The sequence below is a fragment of the Panulirus ornatus genome, chromosome 27 (assembly GCF_036320965.1).
Source record: "Panulirus ornatus isolate Po-2019 chromosome 27, ASM3632096v1, whole genome shotgun sequence".
Classification (NCBI taxonomy): domain Eukaryota; kingdom Metazoa; phylum Arthropoda; class Malacostraca; order Decapoda; family Palinuridae; genus Panulirus; species Panulirus ornatus.
Window position 1 is genome coordinate 20609294 of NC_092250.1, and position 19519 is coordinate 20628812.

The 19519-nt window shown below is 38.5% G+C and overlaps 1 protein-coding gene across 1 annotated transcript in view; it reads left to right on the forward strand.

Moving 5' to 3' along the window:
* The window catches only part of Ndg (Nidogen), a 150626-nt gene extending 131787 nt beyond the window's left edge, over positions 1-18839 (forward strand). The window contains exons 26-31 of the mRNA XM_071678441.1: positions 2780-2890; positions 7026-7200; positions 7525-7697; positions 8005-8113; positions 8771-8889; positions 15310-18839. Coding sequence (XP_071534542.1) covers positions 2780-2890; positions 7026-7200; positions 7525-7697; positions 8005-8113; positions 8771-8889; positions 15310-15452 — 830 coding nt within the window. The 3' untranslated portion in view covers positions 15453-18839. The remainder of the gene's footprint in view (positions 1-2779; positions 2891-7025; positions 7201-7524; positions 7698-8004; positions 8114-8770; positions 8890-15309) is intronic.
* The last annotated feature ends 680 nt before the right edge of the window (positions 18840-19519 follow it).

Consider the following 19519-nt stretch of genomic DNA (forward strand, 5'->3'; position numbering starts at 1 on the left):
ATTGTATGGGAAGAATAAGGATTGTGAAATATGAATGGCAAGAATATTAAAGGTGTTGATTGAGTTCTAGGAGGGTGCTAATCACTGCATCTATATTGGAATTCTGTGTAGATACATAAGTTTGCTTTTCCATCTTTCATTGCTTTCTTCCATCGATTGGTGTTTGACACAAAAAATAACATTCCTTGATGAATCACATGATCATCAGAAGTTAACTGTTCCTTGCATGCCTGTCAACCTCCTGAAAATCAGGCCCAGTTACTGCAAAGCCTCCATTGCTTTATTCTTTAGTCTCCCTGTTGGCCTCTCCCTTTCCCTTGTTTCTTCCACTTCTGAAGCATCGATCCTCATAGTTACTCTTTCTTTCCTCATCCTATCTATATATCTATACAATTTCAGCAAACCTTGGCTGTACCCCTCAATTAGACTTCTTTGACTACCACACCTCTTTAGATGATCAACCAGCCTTACACCACATATTTTCAACAGGTATTTCATTTTCATCATAACCACCATTCTTTCTGTTGTGTTGTAGGCCCAGGACTTGTATCCATACAACACTTTTAACACATCTGTTCCTGTAAGCCATAACAGACAGTGACCTCTCCTTGCACATGCTCCTAAATGCACCTATCATCTCAGCCATCATTTCACCCTATGACTCGCTTGAATCCCCATGGTACTATTCATTATCAGGTACACTTGCAAATAAAACTCTACTTCCATCAGATCCTTTCCATTCAAAGTTACACTCAAACCATCCTTTTTCACCCCCTTTCTGCATTGCAGTACCTTACTTTTGTTCACATGTACTTTCAACTTTCCCCTTTCACACTCCTGAATCGTCACCAGCATTTTCAGTTCCTTCTTGAGTCTGCCACCAGCACCATGTCATCTGTAAGCAACTGCGAGTTCACTTTTCATGCTTCTTCCACCTGATCCCATCATGCTGTAGACTTGCACCTTGCTCAAAAACTATTATATTTATCCCTCACAGTCCCTTCCATAAACAGATGAAGTAACCATAGTGACATCACACATCCCAAATGAAGACTCCCCTCACTGGAAACCACTCAACTTCCTTCCTTCCTACTCGCACATATGCCTTACTCTCCTGATAAAACTCCTCACTGCATTTAGTAACTCACATGGCATTTCTTTCAACCCTCTCATATGCTTCTTCAGATATCTAAATGTTACATACAATTTCTCCTCTTTCTCTAGATAGTTCTTACGCAACTTCAAATCAAGCACTTTGTCTGCATACCCTTTACCTATCGTGAAGCAAATTTGTTCCTCCCTAGTAATGTTTTGTGCTCGCCACCACCCTCTTAATCAGCACTATTCCATCCTGGTTACAGCAGTGTTCATTCTGATGATGCAGTCTGAGCCTTAGAAAGCATATCCTCACTTGGCTTTTTTTTTTTGTTCTTGTTTTTTAGAAAGTAATAATACATGATGGAAGAATTTCCAGTTGCTCTTGCTTCTGTTAGTCACTTCAATCAATATGTGGGAGATGCATTAGCAACATTGCCTTTCCTAGCTGGAAAGGAAAACAAAGCAGATTTATGTGGATTTAGGATGCCAAATGATTGTGGGTTTTAGAAGATATTTATTGCACTGGGGAAGATGTCATTAGAATAGGTTGAGCATATAATGTTTGGAATAAGATAAATGAATTGATGGGAACTATGAAAGAGTTGAATTCACGTATCAGCTATGGAAGTGTTTGAGATTTAGTGGCGGAAAATAGGTTCAGATAAGTTGATTATTTATACGAGTGATAGACCAGGCAGTTGAATAGCAGTTCAAAAAGGATTACACTGAAAAAAGACTGCTTATGACAAAAGTATAGATAGAATGATAAGTAAAGGGACAAATAGGGTAATCAGTACTATTATTATTATTATATTATTATTTTGCTTTGTTGCTGTCTCCCGCGTTTGCGAGGTAGCGCAAGGAAACAGACAAAAGAAATGGCCCAACCCACCCCCATACACATGTATATACATACACGTCCACACACGCAAATATACATACCTATACATCTCAATGTACACATATATATACACACACAGACACATACATATATACCCATGCACACAATTCACACTGCCTTTATTCATTCCCATCGCCACCTCGCCACAGTACTGTGTGTAGAATACTTTATTGGAGGTTTTAATTGATTTGTTGCAGCACTAAGAATGAGTGATGGAATGGATGAGAAGCATTTTCCGAATGTGATTCACTGAACTCTTGGTAATCAATGTAACAGAAAGGAAAATTATCAAAAAAAGAGAATATCATGTGTTCAGGAAATGTGTTTTCCATATATAAGAAAAATAAGTAGCTAGCTCATAGTTGTGCCTTACACTCTTGGCTGTACATGCCAAGTGTGCTCTTGCCAGTTGCTTGTTATATAATTGAAAATGCAGTATACTAGATTTCTTTTTATGTCAGCAATGATACTGTAAGTGATTTTATGGCCACCTTGATATCACTTCCAGTATTTTCCTCTCTTAATCTTCTTGATAACTTAAGTAATGACAAAGTTGCTTGGAAGTGGTTGTTATGGGATGGGAGTTGTAATGATTATGTGAACAGTAACTCACATTATTGAATTATGTGGCTAACTGAGTAGTTGTCCAAAGGTGATATGCAAATAGTGTTGAGATAAATGACACTTCAAATGATATTCTAATTTTTTTTTGCTGGTGGAATTATGATTGAAAACTAATTAGATTGATGACTGAGAATGTTTAATGAACTTTAACTTTAGGGGCTGATGTTGACTGTCTAGCTGGTCGGTACTACTGGACAGATGTAAGGTCACCTTCAATTAGATCATCTAGATATGATGGTACTGAGCGGCAAGCTGTTGTTTCTGGAGGTACAGTAATATCTTTGTCTCATAAGTCTACTTTACTTTTGATTAGTGATGTTTTAGACTTCTTTCATATCCAGACTGCCTTATTCAATGTTCAACTTTTCTTCTCTTATATGTATTTGTGCAAAAAAGACCTAAAATAGAACTGTTTTTATGATATGTTTACACAAATAGGTGTGTAATTTTTATTTTCCTTAATGGCAATATTGACTAGTTTATATTTTCACTTATAGTTGTGTATTGTTTACCCATAATGGCTTGGTTACTTGTAATTATGGTTCCACTTGACACTAGCATTAAAGTATTTTGTGCAGGTCATTAAATTTTATATCTCTGTGGCTTTTGTAATGCTGTATAAGTAAAAGTTAGGAACACTAACATCGGTGAGAAAGTGCATTATGGCTCTCGCCTCATTATTGCTCACTGTTTTGCTCATTGCAGAAGGAGACACCACCAAATGCATCTTTATGACACCCTTATGGGCTAGTTCAAAGGCCAATATCAGTACACTATCATCTTTATTATTATTGGAGAAGTTTTCTTGGTCAAAGAGCTGTGATGGAAAAAATTGCTGAATGGGGCATTTATGACATGAGACCAGTGGAGATGCATACCAACAGCAACATTGTTTACCTATAAATGATATATAAGAACTTTATTGTCAGTAATATAGATCAAGATGAGTAATGGTCCCAGAACCAATCCAAGTGGCACTCTACTGGATACCTCAACCCATTTGGAAAAGGCCTCTCTGACATGCTTTCTTTGTTCCCTCCCACTGAGATAGTTTTCTATCCATTGTAGGAGTTTCCTCCATATTCTTGCTTGGTGATCCAGCTTCTTAGTCAGCTTCCTATGTGGTACAGTGTCAAATGCCATCTGGCAGTTCAAATACAGATAGTCCATCCAGCCCTCCCTTTTGTTCAGGACTGAACTCTCTCTCAAGTAAAAATCTAAGAAGTCAGGTACACATGACCTCCTTTCCCAAAAAGCATGCTGTCTGCTAATGAGGAAATTTCTCCTCCTTAGAAAGTCATCCCTTTGCTTTCTAATGGTCTTTTGCAGAATTTTACACACCACGCGCACTAGTGAGACCAGTCTGTATTCAATGCCTGTTTGGTTTCCTTTTTTATATATAGTCATGATGTTTACCCTTTTCCATTTCCTTAGCACTTTGCCTCTCTCCAGTGACATCTTGAACAATAATTTGAGTGTTTGTCAAATGTTTCTTCGAATGTCTTTAGCACATATGATGAAATTTCATCAGGACTGGTAAGCCTTGTATGGGTCAAGTCCTTTTAGTATTAACATTTTTTCTAGATATTTCAACCACTTCCACAACTCCCCATTTCATCTCACTTGGGGCTATAGTGTCTTCTACTGTGAAAACTCTTTTGAACTTATCATTAATTACCTCACATATCCTTTTTTCATCCTATACAATTCTCCCCTCTGAATCCCTTAGCCTGATTGATTGCTCCTTAACCAACAAATGACCCCTGATGAATTTATGAAAAAGGTTTAGATTTTCACCTGCCTTATCCACAATAATTTGTTCAAAATTTCTTTGTTCCTCTTTTCTGATCCTGCTATATTTGTTCCATGCTGTCTTGTACCTTACAAATGCTAGCTGGCTAGAGTGGTTTCTGCATCTGTACCACTGCACACCTTTTGCTATGTAATATCTTTTACTGAATGTTTCATCCTCTTTATTACCATTCCCTCTGTATTAGTCTTAAGGTACCATTCCCTCTACTCTTTCTTCAAAATTCACTGTACCTCTTAACAAAAAGCCCAGGTTCTTGGCTACTAAATTCCATTTCCCACTCTACATTACCAGAGAAATGATTGAAGTTTGTGTAGTTTCTTCTGTTATACCACCTCTTTATTTCTTGTCCTACTTCTTTTCTTTTAATGTCCTCTTTTACCACATATTCATACCTGAGCATTTTATGATCACTTCTCCCGATTGGTGTATTGTATATAATGTTCTTAATATTCATGCTAATATGAGTGGATAAGATCTAGTAATGATGATGTATCAGTCCCTCTCATACTTGTATGCTCCGTGAGATGTTGGGATAGGAATGTTTCTTGCGTACATTCTAAAATAGAAAATACTGTCTCCATGGGAACATTTCACCATGAAAATCCCAAATCCCCAAGTTTATCTCTGTCTAACTAAAGTGAGCATTTCACTGCTTCATGTACCATCCCGATTTTTCTTGATTTTTATCATTTATATATGCTCTGGTTCATTGCAGTTCTTTGGAGGATTAAGTAGGAATGGTGAAATCTTCTCCCTCCTTTACCTTCTTTTTCCTTTCTTGCTGTCTTATAACTCCACGCTTTTGAACTGAACCCTATGAGTCAGATCAAAGACCATCTTTATTACACCATTTGACACCATTCTTTCATGAGTATATTTACTTAAGTATAACAAACGGTCTCCACAGCCTCCTCTTTCTCAATATTCTACTGATAACCATAAATAGCAAAAAAATTTCACTAATCAAAGTCTGCAATAACCTTTGTTACTACCAGCAAAACCATACCCCTTCTCTACTTCTTGAGTCCCCTCCCCAGCTTTGCCTTTCCTCTCACTGACACTGACATGGCTAGTCCTCCAGCCACTCTTTTATTTGTGGTTTATTTCATATTTTAGATCTGTTATCTCAGGTCTTGATACAGTGTTTTGTTACAGGAGAATCTGCTCATAAACTTTAATCATTTGTACAAATTTCCTTTTTAATGTAAAACTGGTAAACCAGCAAAACTGGCAAGTACAATATTTCTCTCTGTCAGGGTTAAAAAAGGGGCTTTAGAAGGTATTAGGATTGAATCTCTGTTTTCTTCCATACACTGTTGTATGGATTCACTATGTATGCATTTTTCCAGCAATGGATTCCCAACACAACACTGGGAAAGGTGTTTGTTTCTTCTTTTTATCTTTACAACTTTGCACCTTGCAGTGTCACTTGTACAGTTTTTGGATGCCAGTAGAAGGGCAGAACAGATTTTATGGAAATATGACACACTGCTTTATGGTTGACTACTGCCAGTGGCTTATTTAGTGTGAGCCATTAAAGGCTAAGAAGTGGCATTGAAGTTCACCAGTTGTGGAGACTCTTTTGCCATGGCCACCCCCTTGAGGGAGCTTCTGGAGGGAGCAGGCATCAGAGATATAGATAGATAGATGACATATATACCTGGGAAAAGTATAGAGCTTCACAACTTCATATTCAAACTGGAATTACAATGATGTATGCTTTGCTAGTGCATGGTAAACAGCGCACCTAATTTTGAAAACTGATTCAACTTGGCAAATATTCTTTAATGCTCTTGATAATGGATCTTTAGAAGTTCAGATTTTTTAATCTCAAGCTACACCTTCCAAAAAAAAAAGGTAAAATATGCTAACGGAAAATCTTGCAATCTTTTGTTCCCAGCCTGCAGTCATATGTAACCTCCAGTTGACACAACACATATAGAGGGCTTTATTAAATACTACTGATGAAATGCAAAGGTACTGTGAATATGATGAGAAAATAGTGTAAACATCCAGGTCTGAATACTTTTAATTTTTTGCTTGCTTACTGTTGAGACATTGTAGATCAGCCATTTGTAAAATTGTTAAAAACAGTTACCAATATTAGTCAGTTTCATAGGACGGAATACAGCTTTTGTACAGAAGACTATTAATATACTGGTGCTCAGTTTTGAATTATTAGTAAGTTTATCATATCTGATACCATCAAACAGCTAATAGCAATAATCAAGAAAGTGTTTTCATTTAAACAAGTTACTATGCTGTTGCTGGGAGAGAAAATTTTATCATAAACTTAAAGTTTTAGGAAGGTGGTGAAACAGATACATATACATGGATATATATTCATTTTCTTTTCAAGGGATTAAAAGTTAGAATAATTGTATGAATACATCAATTATCATTATTAATGAGGGAGTTGTGTATTGGATAACTTAGGGTCAAGATTGGTACCCATTGCTCTCCCCATGATGACAGGAGTAACTTTGTACCTTCATTCCTGACCAAACTGTGGAATTAGAAATTTGCTTCCAAAATTCATATTAGGTATGTGTTACATAAGGTAAGATTCCATCCCATTTTGTTTTTCAGAGGGAATTGGCTCTCCAGAAGATGTTGCTGTTGACTGGGTGTCTGGAAATGTCTACTGGACAGATTCAGTAAATGATGTTGTATCTGTGGCATCCATAAAAAGTGGAAAACGTCGTGTGGTTATCGAAGATGGCCTTGTCAATCCTCGAGGTATTGCTGTGCACCCAGGTCAGGGGTAAGTCAAAATCCAAGAGTGACACAAGATTTGATAGGATTTACGTTTTCTTGATAATTGGCACCAAAGTTTGTCAGAGAAGGTAATCTCTGCAGATACAGATTGGTAATTTACATACATGTGTTTCTCTATTATAGATGATTTTACTAGATATACCAAGTAAAAAAAAAAAGCAGTCACCATGCCATGTGATCTTTACGATATTGTGACAGGCCATCATGTAAATATAGAGTCACAGAATGGCCACATTGATACTTCATTAACATTAGAGAATCATTTAAAAACATGCCTACATGTCAGTTTCACATAGAATAAAAATTACAGCCTTCTGTTTTGGAGTGATTGGAATCGCCGTGGCCCAAAGATTGAGATGTCTGGGCTGGACGGATCAAATCGTAGAGTACTTGTTGATCAAGATATCTTGCTGCCTAACTCCTTAGTTGTGGCTTATGACACAGAAACCCTCTGCTGGGCTGATGCTGGGACCCATAGAATTGGTTGGTTGGGAGACTTTTTTAGCTCATAGCCTATGACTTTCAGTTGTTATTGTCAGTTCATAAGTTATCTCATCACATGAAAACACTTTATACTCTTAGAGATTCATGGTTGAATATTTATGTCCTTATACATCTTGTTGATTCACTGTGCTAACTATTATTCTTTTCCCTTGAACTGCCACATATCTGCTTTATTTTACAAAGCATTTGCAGCGTATAGCTGCATCTACTTTATACCTTTTATTGAGTCTTCTATTTCTCTACTCTTTTGCCTATGTATTCTTCCTCACTGTTTATTTCTTCACAGAGTGTATTGGGATACAAGGAAGTGGGCGTCGGATGGTGATGGAAGGTGCTCAGTATCCCTTTGGTCTCACAAGTCTGGGTCAAGAGTTTTACTATACTGACTGGAATGAGTAAGTTACTGAAGATTTCTGTAAGATATAGCACTTTGTGGAGGTAACTTAGCAGCTTCATGATTTTTGTATTAGGTTATGAAGAGACTGAACTATGACCACCAACCTGAATGTGGGATAAAACTTTTCAATTAAGCTGAAACTGAATAGCTGTCATTTGGATTAAGTTTAGAAAGCAAGACTTTTACTACACCCTGTCAAATAATTTGGGGATGTTGAGGGTTTTGACAAAAGTTCCAACAAAATCCCTGAAAGAGAAGGACAAGAGGTGAGTCATATGGGAGAGTTCCCTATTGGACTTAGCGCTGAGAATCCCATTTCCTTATGTCATCATGGTTTTCAAAGTGTTTGAGAAAGTGACAGTATAGGAGAGTTTCAAAAGCTTTGGAGATAACAGAAATAAGAGCAACGGAATGATAAATGAGTTTGATTAGTCTCCATCCATCCGTAGGGATGGTCTGCACATGGCTTGCTTCAAAGCAGAAGTCTAGGTTTTTAGACATAGGTAAAATAGGCATACACGGGCTGGTTGAAGATCAAAGGCACACTCCCTATCCAACTATTCCTTCTTTAGAGTTGACAGACAAACTCATAATGCAAATTTATTCATATATTCTGATTTTACTGTATGAATTCTTAATGTCCTTATTTCAACAGCACAAGGATCCATACTGTTAACCATTATTCTGGCATCGAGTCTCCCACCCGAGCACCACCACCTGGAGGATCTGGAAAACTGTATGGCATTGTTGCAGTTCCCCCTGCTTGCCCTCCAGGTCTGTTTTGATGTATTAAGAAATCAGAATTTTCTACTTATTGGCTTCTTATTGATATTATTACTAGTTTTACTTGTGTATCATATGATTTTCTCTAGTCTCTACTAAATTCATTCCCATTAATGTAGATTGATAAGCCGTGTATGAATTGACAAAGGCTAAGGTAAATATTCTTTTATTCATTCATTCTTCTTAATTGCTGTTTCCCACATCAGTGAGTTAGCTCCAGGAAACAGACAGAGAATGGCCCATCCACCCATATACACACACATGGTTGTTTAATTTGTTTATTGATGGGGTTGTTAGGGAGGTGAATGCAAGAGTTTTGGAAAGAGGGGCAAGTATGAAGTCTGTTGGGGATGAGAGAGCTTGGGAAGCGAGTCAGTTGTTGTTCGCGGATGATACAGCGCTGGTGGCTGATTCATGTGAGAAACTGTAGAAGCTGGTGACTGAGTTTGGTAAAGTGTGTGAAAGAAGAAAGTTAAGAGTAAATGTGAATAAGAGCAGGGTTATTAGGTACAGTAGGGTTTAGGGTCAAGTCAATTGGGAGGTAAGTTTGAATGGAGAAAAACTGGAGGAAGTAAATTGTTTTAGATACCTGGGAGTGGATCTGGCAGCGGATGGAACCGTGGAAGCGGAAGTAAATCATAGGGTGGGGGAGGGGGCAAAAATCCTGGGAGCCTTGAAGAATGTGTGGAAGTCGAGAACATTATCTCTGAAAGCAAAAATGGCTATGTTTGAAAGAATAGTGGTTCCAACAATGTTGTATGGTTGCGAGGTGTGGGCTATGGATAGAGTTGTGCGCAGGAGGGTAGATGTGCTGGAAATAAGATGTTTGAGGACAATGTGTGGTGTGAGGTGGTTTGATCGAGTAAGTAATGTAAGGGTAAGAGAGATGTGTGGAAATAAAAAGAGTATGGTTGAGAGAGCAGAAGAGGGTGTGTTGAAATGGTTTGGGTACATGGAGAGAATGAGTGAGGAAAGATTGACCAAGAGGATATATGTGTCGGAGGTGGAGGGAACGAGGAGAAGTGGGAGACTAAATTGGAGGTGGAAAGATGGAGTGAAAAAGATTTTGAGTGATCGGGGCCTGAACATACAGGAGGGTGAAAGGCAGACAAGGAATAGAGTGAATTGGATTGATGTGGTATACCGGGGTCGACATGCTGTCAATGGATTGAATCAGGGCATTTGAAGCGTCTGGGGTAAACCATGGAAAGTTGTGTGGGGCCTGGATGTGGCAAGGGAGCTTTGGTTTCGGTGCATTATTACATGACAGCTAGAGACTGAGTGTGAACGAATGGGGCCTTTGTTGTCTTTTCCTAGCACTACCTCGCACACATGAGGGGGGAGGGGGTTGTTATTCCATGTGTGGCAAGCTGGCGATGGGAATAAATAAAGGCAGACTATGAATTATGTACATGTGTATATATGTACATGTCTGTGTGTGTATATATATGTGAACAGTGGGATGTATAGGTATGTATATTTGCATGTGTGGACGTGTATGTATATACATGTGTATGTGGGTGGGTTGGGCCATTCTTTCGTCTGTTTCCTTGCGCTACCTCGCTAACGCGAGAGACTGTGACAAAGCAAAAAAAAAAAAAAAGGAAACAGACGAAAGAAATGGCCCAACCCACCCCCATACACATGTATATACATACACGTCCACACACGCAGATATACACACCTATACATCTCAATGTACACATATATATACACACACAGACACATACATATATACACATGCACACAATTCACACTGTCTGCCTTTATTCATTCCCATTGCCACCTCGCCACACATGGAATAACATCCCCTCCCCCCTTATGTGTGCGAGGTAGCGCTAGGAAAAGACAACAAAAGCCACATTCATTCACACTCAGTCTCCTGCTGTCATGCAATAATGCCCGAAACCACAGCTCCCTTTCCACATCCAGGCCCCACACAACTTTCCATGGTTTACCCCAGACGCTTCACATGCCCTGGTTCAATCCATTGACAGCACGTTGGCCCCGGTATACCACATCGTTCCAATTCACTCTATTCCTTGCAAGCATTTCACCCTCTTGCATGTTCAGGCCCCGATCACTCAAAATCTTTTTCACTCCCTTTCCACCTCCAATTTGGTCTCCCACTTCTCGTTCCCTCCACCTCTGACACATATATCCTCTTGGTCAATCTTTCCTCACTCATTCTCTCCATGTGACCAAACCATTTCAAAATACCCTCTTCTGCTCTTTCAACCACACTCTTTTTTTTTACCACACATCTCTCTTACCCTTACATTACTTACTCGATCAAACCACCTCACACCACATATTTTCCTCAAACATCTCATTTCCAGCACATCTACCCTCCTGCGCACAACTCTATCCATAGCGAATGCCTCGCAACCATACAACATTGTTGGAACCACTATTCCTTCAAACATACCCATTTTTGCTTTCCGTGATACTGTTCTCGACTTCCAAACATTCTTCAAGGCTCCCAGAATTTTCGCCCCCTCCCCCACCCTATGATTCACTTCCTTGGTTCCATCCGCTGCCAGATATACTCCCAGAGATCTAAAACACTTTACTTCCTCCAGTTTTTATCCATTCAAACTTACCTCCCAATTGACTTAACCGCAACCCTACTGTACCTAATAACCTTGCTCTTATTCACATTTACTCTTAACTTTCTTCTTTCACACTCTTTACCAAACTCAGTCACCAGCTTCTGCAATTTCTCACATGAATTAGCCACCAGCGCTGTATCATCAGCGAACAACAACTGACTCACTTCCCAAGCTCTCTCATCCACAACAGACTGCATACTTGCCCCTCTTTCCAAAACTCCTGCATTCACCTCCCTAACAACCCCATCTGTAAACAAATTAAACAACCATGGAGACATCACACACCCCTGCCGCAAACCTACATTCACTGAGAACCAATCACTTTCTTCTCTTCCTAGATGTACACATGCCTTACATCCTCGATAAAAACTTTTCACTGCTTCTAACAACTTGCCTCCCACACCATATATTCTTAATACCTTCCACAGAGCATCTCTATCAACTCTATCATATGCCTTCTCCAGATCCATAAATGCTACATACAAATCCATTTGCTTTTCTAAGTATTTCTCGCATACATTCTTCAGAGCAAACACCTGATCCACTTATTCTCTACCACTTCTGAAACCACACTGCTCTTCCCCAACCTGATGCTCTGTACATGCCTTCACCCTCTCAATCAATACCCTCCCATATAATTTCCCAGGAATACTCAACAAACTTATACCTCTGTAATTTGAGCACTCGCTCTTATCCCCTTTGCCTTTGTACAATGGCACTATGCAAGCATTCCGCCAATCCTCAGGCACCTCACCATGAATCATACATACATTAAATAACCTTACCAACCAGTCAACAATACAGTCACCCCCTTTTTTAATAAGTTCCACTGCAATACCATCCAAAACCTGCTGCCTTGCCGGCTTTCATATATATATATATATTCCCTGCGTGTCGTAGAAGGCGACTAAAAGGGAAGGGAGCGGGGGGCTGGAAATCCTCCCCTCTTGTTTTTTTTTTTAATTTTCCAAAACAAGGAACAGAGAAGGGGGCCAGGTGAAGATATTCCCTCAAAGGCTCAGTCCTCTGTTCTTAACGCTACCTCGCTATCGCGGGAAATGGCGAATAGTATGAAAAAAAAAAAAAAAAAATATATATATATATATATATATATATATATATATATATATATATATATATATATATATATATATATATATATTTGCTTTCTCACATTTATGGATCTGGAGAAGGCATATGATAGAGTTGATAGAGATGCTCTGTGGAAGGTATTAAGAATATATGGTGTAGGAGGCAAGTTGTTAGAAGCAGTGAAAAGTTTTTATCGAGGATGTAAGGCATGTGTACGTGTAGGAAGAGAGGAAAGTGATTGGTTCTCAGGGAATGTAGGTTTGCGGCAGGGGTGTGTGATGTCTCCATGGTTGTTTAATTTGTTTATGGATGGGGTTCTTAGGGAGGTGAATGCAAGAGTTTTGGAAAGAGGGGCAAGTATGAAGTCTGTTGGGATGAGAGAGCTTGGGAAGTGAGTCAGTTGTTGTTCGCTGATGATACAGCGCTGGTGGCTTATTCATGTGAGAAACTGCAGAAGCTGGTGACTGAGTTTGGTAAAGTGTGTGAAAGAAGAAAGTTAAGAGTAAATGTGAATAAGAGCAAGGTTATTAGGTACAGTAGGGTTGCGGTTAAGTCAATTGGGAGGTAAGTTTGAATGGAGAAAAACTGGAGGAAGTAAAGTGTTTTAGACATCTGGGAGTGGATCTGGCAGCGGATGGAACCATGGAAGCGGAAGTGGATCATAGGGTGGGGGAGGGGGCGAAAATCCTGGGAGCCTTGAAGAATGTGTGGAAGTTGAGAACATTATCTCGGAAAGCAAAAATGGGTATGTTTGAAGGAATAGTGGTTCCAACAATGTTGTATGGTTGCGAGGCGTGGGCTATGGATAGAGTTGTGCGCAGGAGGATGGATGTGCTGGAAATGAGATGTTTGAGGACAATGTGTGTTGTGAGGTGGTTTGATCGAGTAAGTAATGTAAGGGTAAGAGAGATGTGTGGTAATAAAAAGAGTGTGGTTGAGAGAGCAGAAGAGGGCGTTTTTAAATGGTTTGGTCACATGGAGAAAATGAGTGAGGAAAGATTGACCAAGAGGATATATGTGTCAGAGGTGGAGGGAACGAGGAGAAGTGGGAGACCAAATTTTAGGTGGAAAGATGGAGTGAAAAAGATTTTGTGTGTTCTGGGCCTGAACATGCAGGAGGGTGAAAGGAGGGCAAGGAATAGAGTGAATTGGATCGATGTGGTATACCGGGGTTGACGTGCCGTCAGTGGATTGAATCAGGGCATGTGAAGCGTCTGGTGTAAACCATGGAAAGCTGTGTAGGTATGTATATTTGCGTGTGTGGACGTATGTATTATACATGTGTATAGGGGTGGGTTGGGCCATTTCTTTCGTCTGTTTCCTTGCGCTACCTCGCAAACGCGGGAGACAGCGACAAAGCAAAAAAAAAAAAAAAACAAATGTGTATATATATATATATATATATATATATATATATATATATATCTTTTCTTTCTTTCTTTCAAACTATTCGCCATTTCCCGCATTAGCGAGGTAGCGTTAAGAACAGAGGACTGGGCCTTTGAGGGAATACCCTCACCTGGCCCAATTCTCTGTTCCTTCTTTTGGAAAATTAAAAAAAAAACCGAGAGGGGAGGATTTCCAGCCCCCCGCTCCCTCCCCTTTTAGTCGCCTTCTACGACACGCAGGGAATACGTGGGAAGTATTCTTAATCCCCTATCCCCAGGGATAATATATATATATATATATATATATATATATATATATATATATATATATATATATAACTGAGCCTTAAGTGGAAACTCCTGAATTGGCCTCCTATTCTGTTCCCTCTTTTGGAAAAGTAAAACTTGGAGAGGGGGGGGGGGAGATTTCCAGCCCCCTTCATCTGCCCCTTCTAGTTGCCTTCTAAAACACAGGGAATTCATGAGCAGTAGGCACAATTGTGGGTAAAGACATATGCCACACTTTGTCAAATACCGTAGAGATGTCTGAAGCTTTAACAAAAGATTCACCTGCATGTTTAAGAAAGGACGACCAGAGATGGGTCACACAGGAGAGTACCAGTACACCTTGCATAGTGAAAGCCATATTGATGATGCTGAGGGAAGGAATGTGATTGTAATTGGTTGAGAAAGTGAAGGTTAAGTGTAGTTTTAAAGACTATAGATTCATTACAAGTGAGAGAAAAGGGGCAGTAGATAGAAGGGTTAGAATAATATCCTCTATGGGAATGGGCTTTACCAAAATGAAGTTCAAAGAAAAAACAAAGGTGTGGGTATTGAGGCAGAGGTAAAATAGATGAGCAAGGATCTGAATTTGTTTAGAGGCACACTTTTAGGTAAAAGGAAGTCTGCCATCTGACCCAATGTCATACACTGTAAAATTTGAATAACAGTGCCCTTAGGAAAAAAACAAGGAAGATCATTATAATGTTCTTTATTCTTGCAGGCTATTCAGCATTCAAGGTAATTGTTCAGAATTTGCAGGGTATCTTCTATGAGTCTTACCTGGAGGGAACTCCATGTCTGGCATCAAAGAATGAGTGTTGCTGTGTGCTATCTTGTTTTATATGCTTGATTTGATTATGGAAGATTTAGAAGTAAAGGGAGATCTCATTAGGGACATAATGTTGACTACATATTCCATATCTAAGAAAGGTAAAAGTATCCACTATTACCTAGTATTTCAGCATTATCATATCTTAAAGATATTATTAGAAATTTCAGTAATTTTCAAGATATGCTATTGACTATATCAACAGTGTCCAATGTTTGTGGAGTGAATGATGGAGGATGTCCAACATCCCACCTTTGTCTCCCTAATGGTCGAGGGGGACGCACGTGTTCCTGCCCTGACTTTGCTGCTGAAGATGAGGAGAATCCATGTGTTGACTACAATTACTGAGCTCCCTCTGCTTAACCTGCATATTAAAATCTGTAAAGTGAAAATGGTTGATTAGAATTCTAAATAACATAATGAGAATTACAAAGTAATCCTTTTTAAAAAGAATTGCTGTGTTACTTGAGTGATTGCAACTAGTATGGAAATTTAAAGTAATGAGAACTGTGAGATAGTTGGTAGCAATAACAGCTATGAATGGTCTAACTTGATAATAACTGCTGTGTTTTTCAAGATGAGTTTAAAGTCACCTAATCTGATGATAGCTATTGAGTGACCAAAGGTGATGATGACATTAGAATGAGCTAAGTTATGGATTTGTTCCAGTGATTTAAGCTGATTACAGTTACAAGATGAAATAAGCAGACTGTAGTATTTGCATGAATCATTGTGATTATAATGGTTGGATAAACAAGTAAGATAACCGCGTTTGAAACTTATTTCTTATGTATCTTAAGAAGACTATAGCAATTAGATGAGCTAAGTAGATTATAACTTGTATGAAATGAAAATAATGGTAATAAAGTGAAGTAAACTGTCTACAGATATTAGGTGACCAAAGCTGTGCTGATGTTAAAATATCTAACATATGCTGTAATGATGTAGAATTATTTTCATCATGAGTTTTGTGAATAATGCTTACCAAACTTGACCTTAACCAGAGCACAACTTAAGCTGAACTCACTTAAAGTGCAATCCAAGATTCTTTGATCAGAAGCTGCGGGTGCAGAGAATTAATTATTTGGCTATGAGCATGTGTAGAAGTGTACATTTGATGGGATTCTGGTAGGAAATAGAATTAATGTCTTGTGTACAAGCAAATGCTTTAGATTTGTTTTTGAAGAAGTTTTTGCTGTATATTATTTGATAGGGTATCTTGAGCTAAATTGATATACGTTTGAATATGATTCAGATTTGCTAAGATATTAATATTTTACAGTAAAGTTTGCAAAGTAGATATTTTGTTTAGGAAAATCATTATGTATCTTGATATCTAAGTTAAGTTTTATTTCAACATTATTGTTTAAGTAGAGTATAAACTTTTGAAAATGTATATATATGGGAACGGGAAGCTGGAAATCCTCCCATCTCATTTTTAATTTTCTATAAGAAGGAACAGAGAAGGGGGCCAAGTGAGGATATTCCCTCAAAGGCTCAGTCCTCTGTTCTTAACGCTACCTTGCTAACGCAGGAAATGACGAATAGTTTGAAAGAAAAGAAAAGAATATATATATGTATATATATATATATATATATATATATATATATATATATATATATACATATATATATATATATAGCAGTGAAGCAGTGAAAAGTTTTTATCGATGATGTAAGGCATGTGTACGTGTAGGAAGAGAGGAGAGTGATTGGTTCTCAGTGAATGTAAGTTTGCGGCAGGGGTGTGTGATGTCTCCATGGTTGTTTAATTTGTTTATGGATGGGGTTGTTAGGGAGGTGAATGCAAGAGTTTTGGGAAGAGGGGCAAGTATGAAGTCTGTTGGGGATGAGAGAGCTTGGGAAGTGAGTCAGTTGTTGTTCGCTGATGATACAGCGCTGGTGGCTGATTCATGTGAGAAACTGCAGAAGCTGGTGACTGAGTTTGGTAAAGTGTGTGAAAGAAGAAAGTTAAGAGTAAATGTGAATAAGAGCAAGGTTATTAGGTACAGTAGGGTTGAGGGTCAAGTCAATTGGGAGGTAAGTTTGAATGGAGAAAAACTGGAGGAAGTAAAGTGTTTTAGACATCTGGGAGTGGATCTGGCAGCGGATGGAACCATGGAAGCGGAAGTGGATCATAGGGTGGGGGAGGGGGCGAAAATCCTGGGAGCCTTGAAGAATGTGTGGAAGTCGAGAACATTATCTCGGAAAGCAAAAATGGGTATGTTTGAAGGAATAGTGGTTCCAACAATGTTGTATGGTTGCGAGGCGTGGGCTATGGATAGAGTTGTATGCAGGAGGATGGATGTGCTGGAAATGAGATGTTTGAGGACAATGTGTGGTGTGAGGTGGTTTGATCGAGTAAGTAACGTAAGGGTAAGAGAGATGTGTGGAAATAAAAAGAGCGTGGTTGAGAGAGCAGAAGAGGGTGTTTTGAAATGGTTTGGGCACATGGAGAGAATGAGTGAGGAAAGATTGACCAAGAGGATATATGTGTCGGAGGTGGAGGGAACGAGGAGAAGTGGGAGACCAAATTTTAGGTGGAAAGATGGAGTGAAAAAGATTTTGTGTGATCGGGGCCTAAACATGCAGGAGGGTGAAAGGAGGACAAGGAATAGAGTGAATTGGATCGATATATATATATATATATATATATATATATTCAGGAAGTACCTACAAATAACAATGATAATGATGGTTGTTAATATCAGCCACAAGACAGCATACAATAAATCTCAGCCATGGCAATTTATGTCCATTGGTAAACAAAGAAAGCTTCATTTAAGATTACATCCTGTTAACAGTAGTATTGTACAATTACATTCAAAGTTCTGTGCTGTAAATTTTTGAATATTGACCTTCACTTGACAGTTTACCATAGAAATTAAGGATGCCTACATGCAGTGCTAAGCATAAGAAGTAAAAAGTAGATAAGAGCATTGTGCATTTTGAATCAGTTTTAGGGAGAATGATAGTCATTCAGATCAGAGGAACATGAATATGGTAGAAATTAGTTTCATGTTCTCACAGTTGATGAGTTATGTAGCCAACAGGATCATGCAAGCTCTTAAGAAGTTGGGTTGTTAGTGCACATAAAACATGTCTTCATGATGGAAAAGCAACATATGCTTTTGACTCGGTGTGAAACATATTTCTAAAGCACCTTACAATTTTATAAGGATACCTCTTTGTACAACCTGACTAATTCATTTTATTAATCAGGAAAAAACATGAATCACTATCCTCAAACACAGGAGCCAGCTTTGATTTTACCACATAGTGTAAAACCACTTGCAATATCCTAAATTTGTCATAACTGTGTGCCTTGAGATAGTGCCACTATCATTGTATATTATAATGCTAACTGTGATTATGTTAGTACTAGAGTGGTTGCCATTATATGTAAAAATTAAGTTGCGTCATGATATATAACATGAACAGTAATGATCACAAGAATATTATGGATGTGATTACTTTTTATACATGAAATAACTAATGCTACAATTATCATAATCAATCTTTGTCCTGTTAAGCAATATTTTGGAACAAATTTTGATACAGGAATTAGTAAATGATATGGGGAATATATTGATGGTAAATGATTACCTAATGTCACACTTTCATTCTCACTCCTTTTCATTCTTTATTTTGCCATTTCATGAATGTACTAGTTCATCATTTTTCAAAGGAATTCAGAAAATGAAAAGCTTTGTTCAATAAATGATAGATCTGTAATGTCTTATATTTCTTATGGTGATGAGCATGACAATGAAAACATACTGCAATCATAAGCCATCTTGGGTGAAAAAAAAAGACTGTATAGACTAATTTGTAGTTAGTGGACATATTGTCCTCAAACATTTCATTTCCAACACATCCACCCTCCCCCATACAACCCTATCTGTAGCCCATATCTCACAACCATGTAACATTATTAGAGCTACCATTCCTTCAAATGCATCCATTTTTGCTCTCCAAGATAACATTCTTTCCTTCCGCACATTCTTCACTGCGTCCAGAACCTTTGCCTCCTCCCCAACCATCTTACTCACTTCTGCTTCTGTGGTTCCATTCACTGCTAAGTCCACTCAAAGATATCTAAAACACTTCACTTCCATTCAAACTTACATACCAATGAACTTGTCCCTCAACCCTACTGAACATAATAATCTTGCTCTTATTTACATTTACTCTCAACTTTCTCCTTTCACACACTTTTCCATACTTAGTCACCAACTTCTGCAGTTTTTCACACAAATCAACCAGTAGAGCTGTATCATTGGCAAACAACAACCGACTCATTTCCCAGGCCCTCTCATCCCCAACAGACTGCATACTTGCCCTTATCTCCAAAACTCTTGCATTTACCTCCCTAATCACCCCGTCCACAAACAAATTAAACCACCATGGGGAAA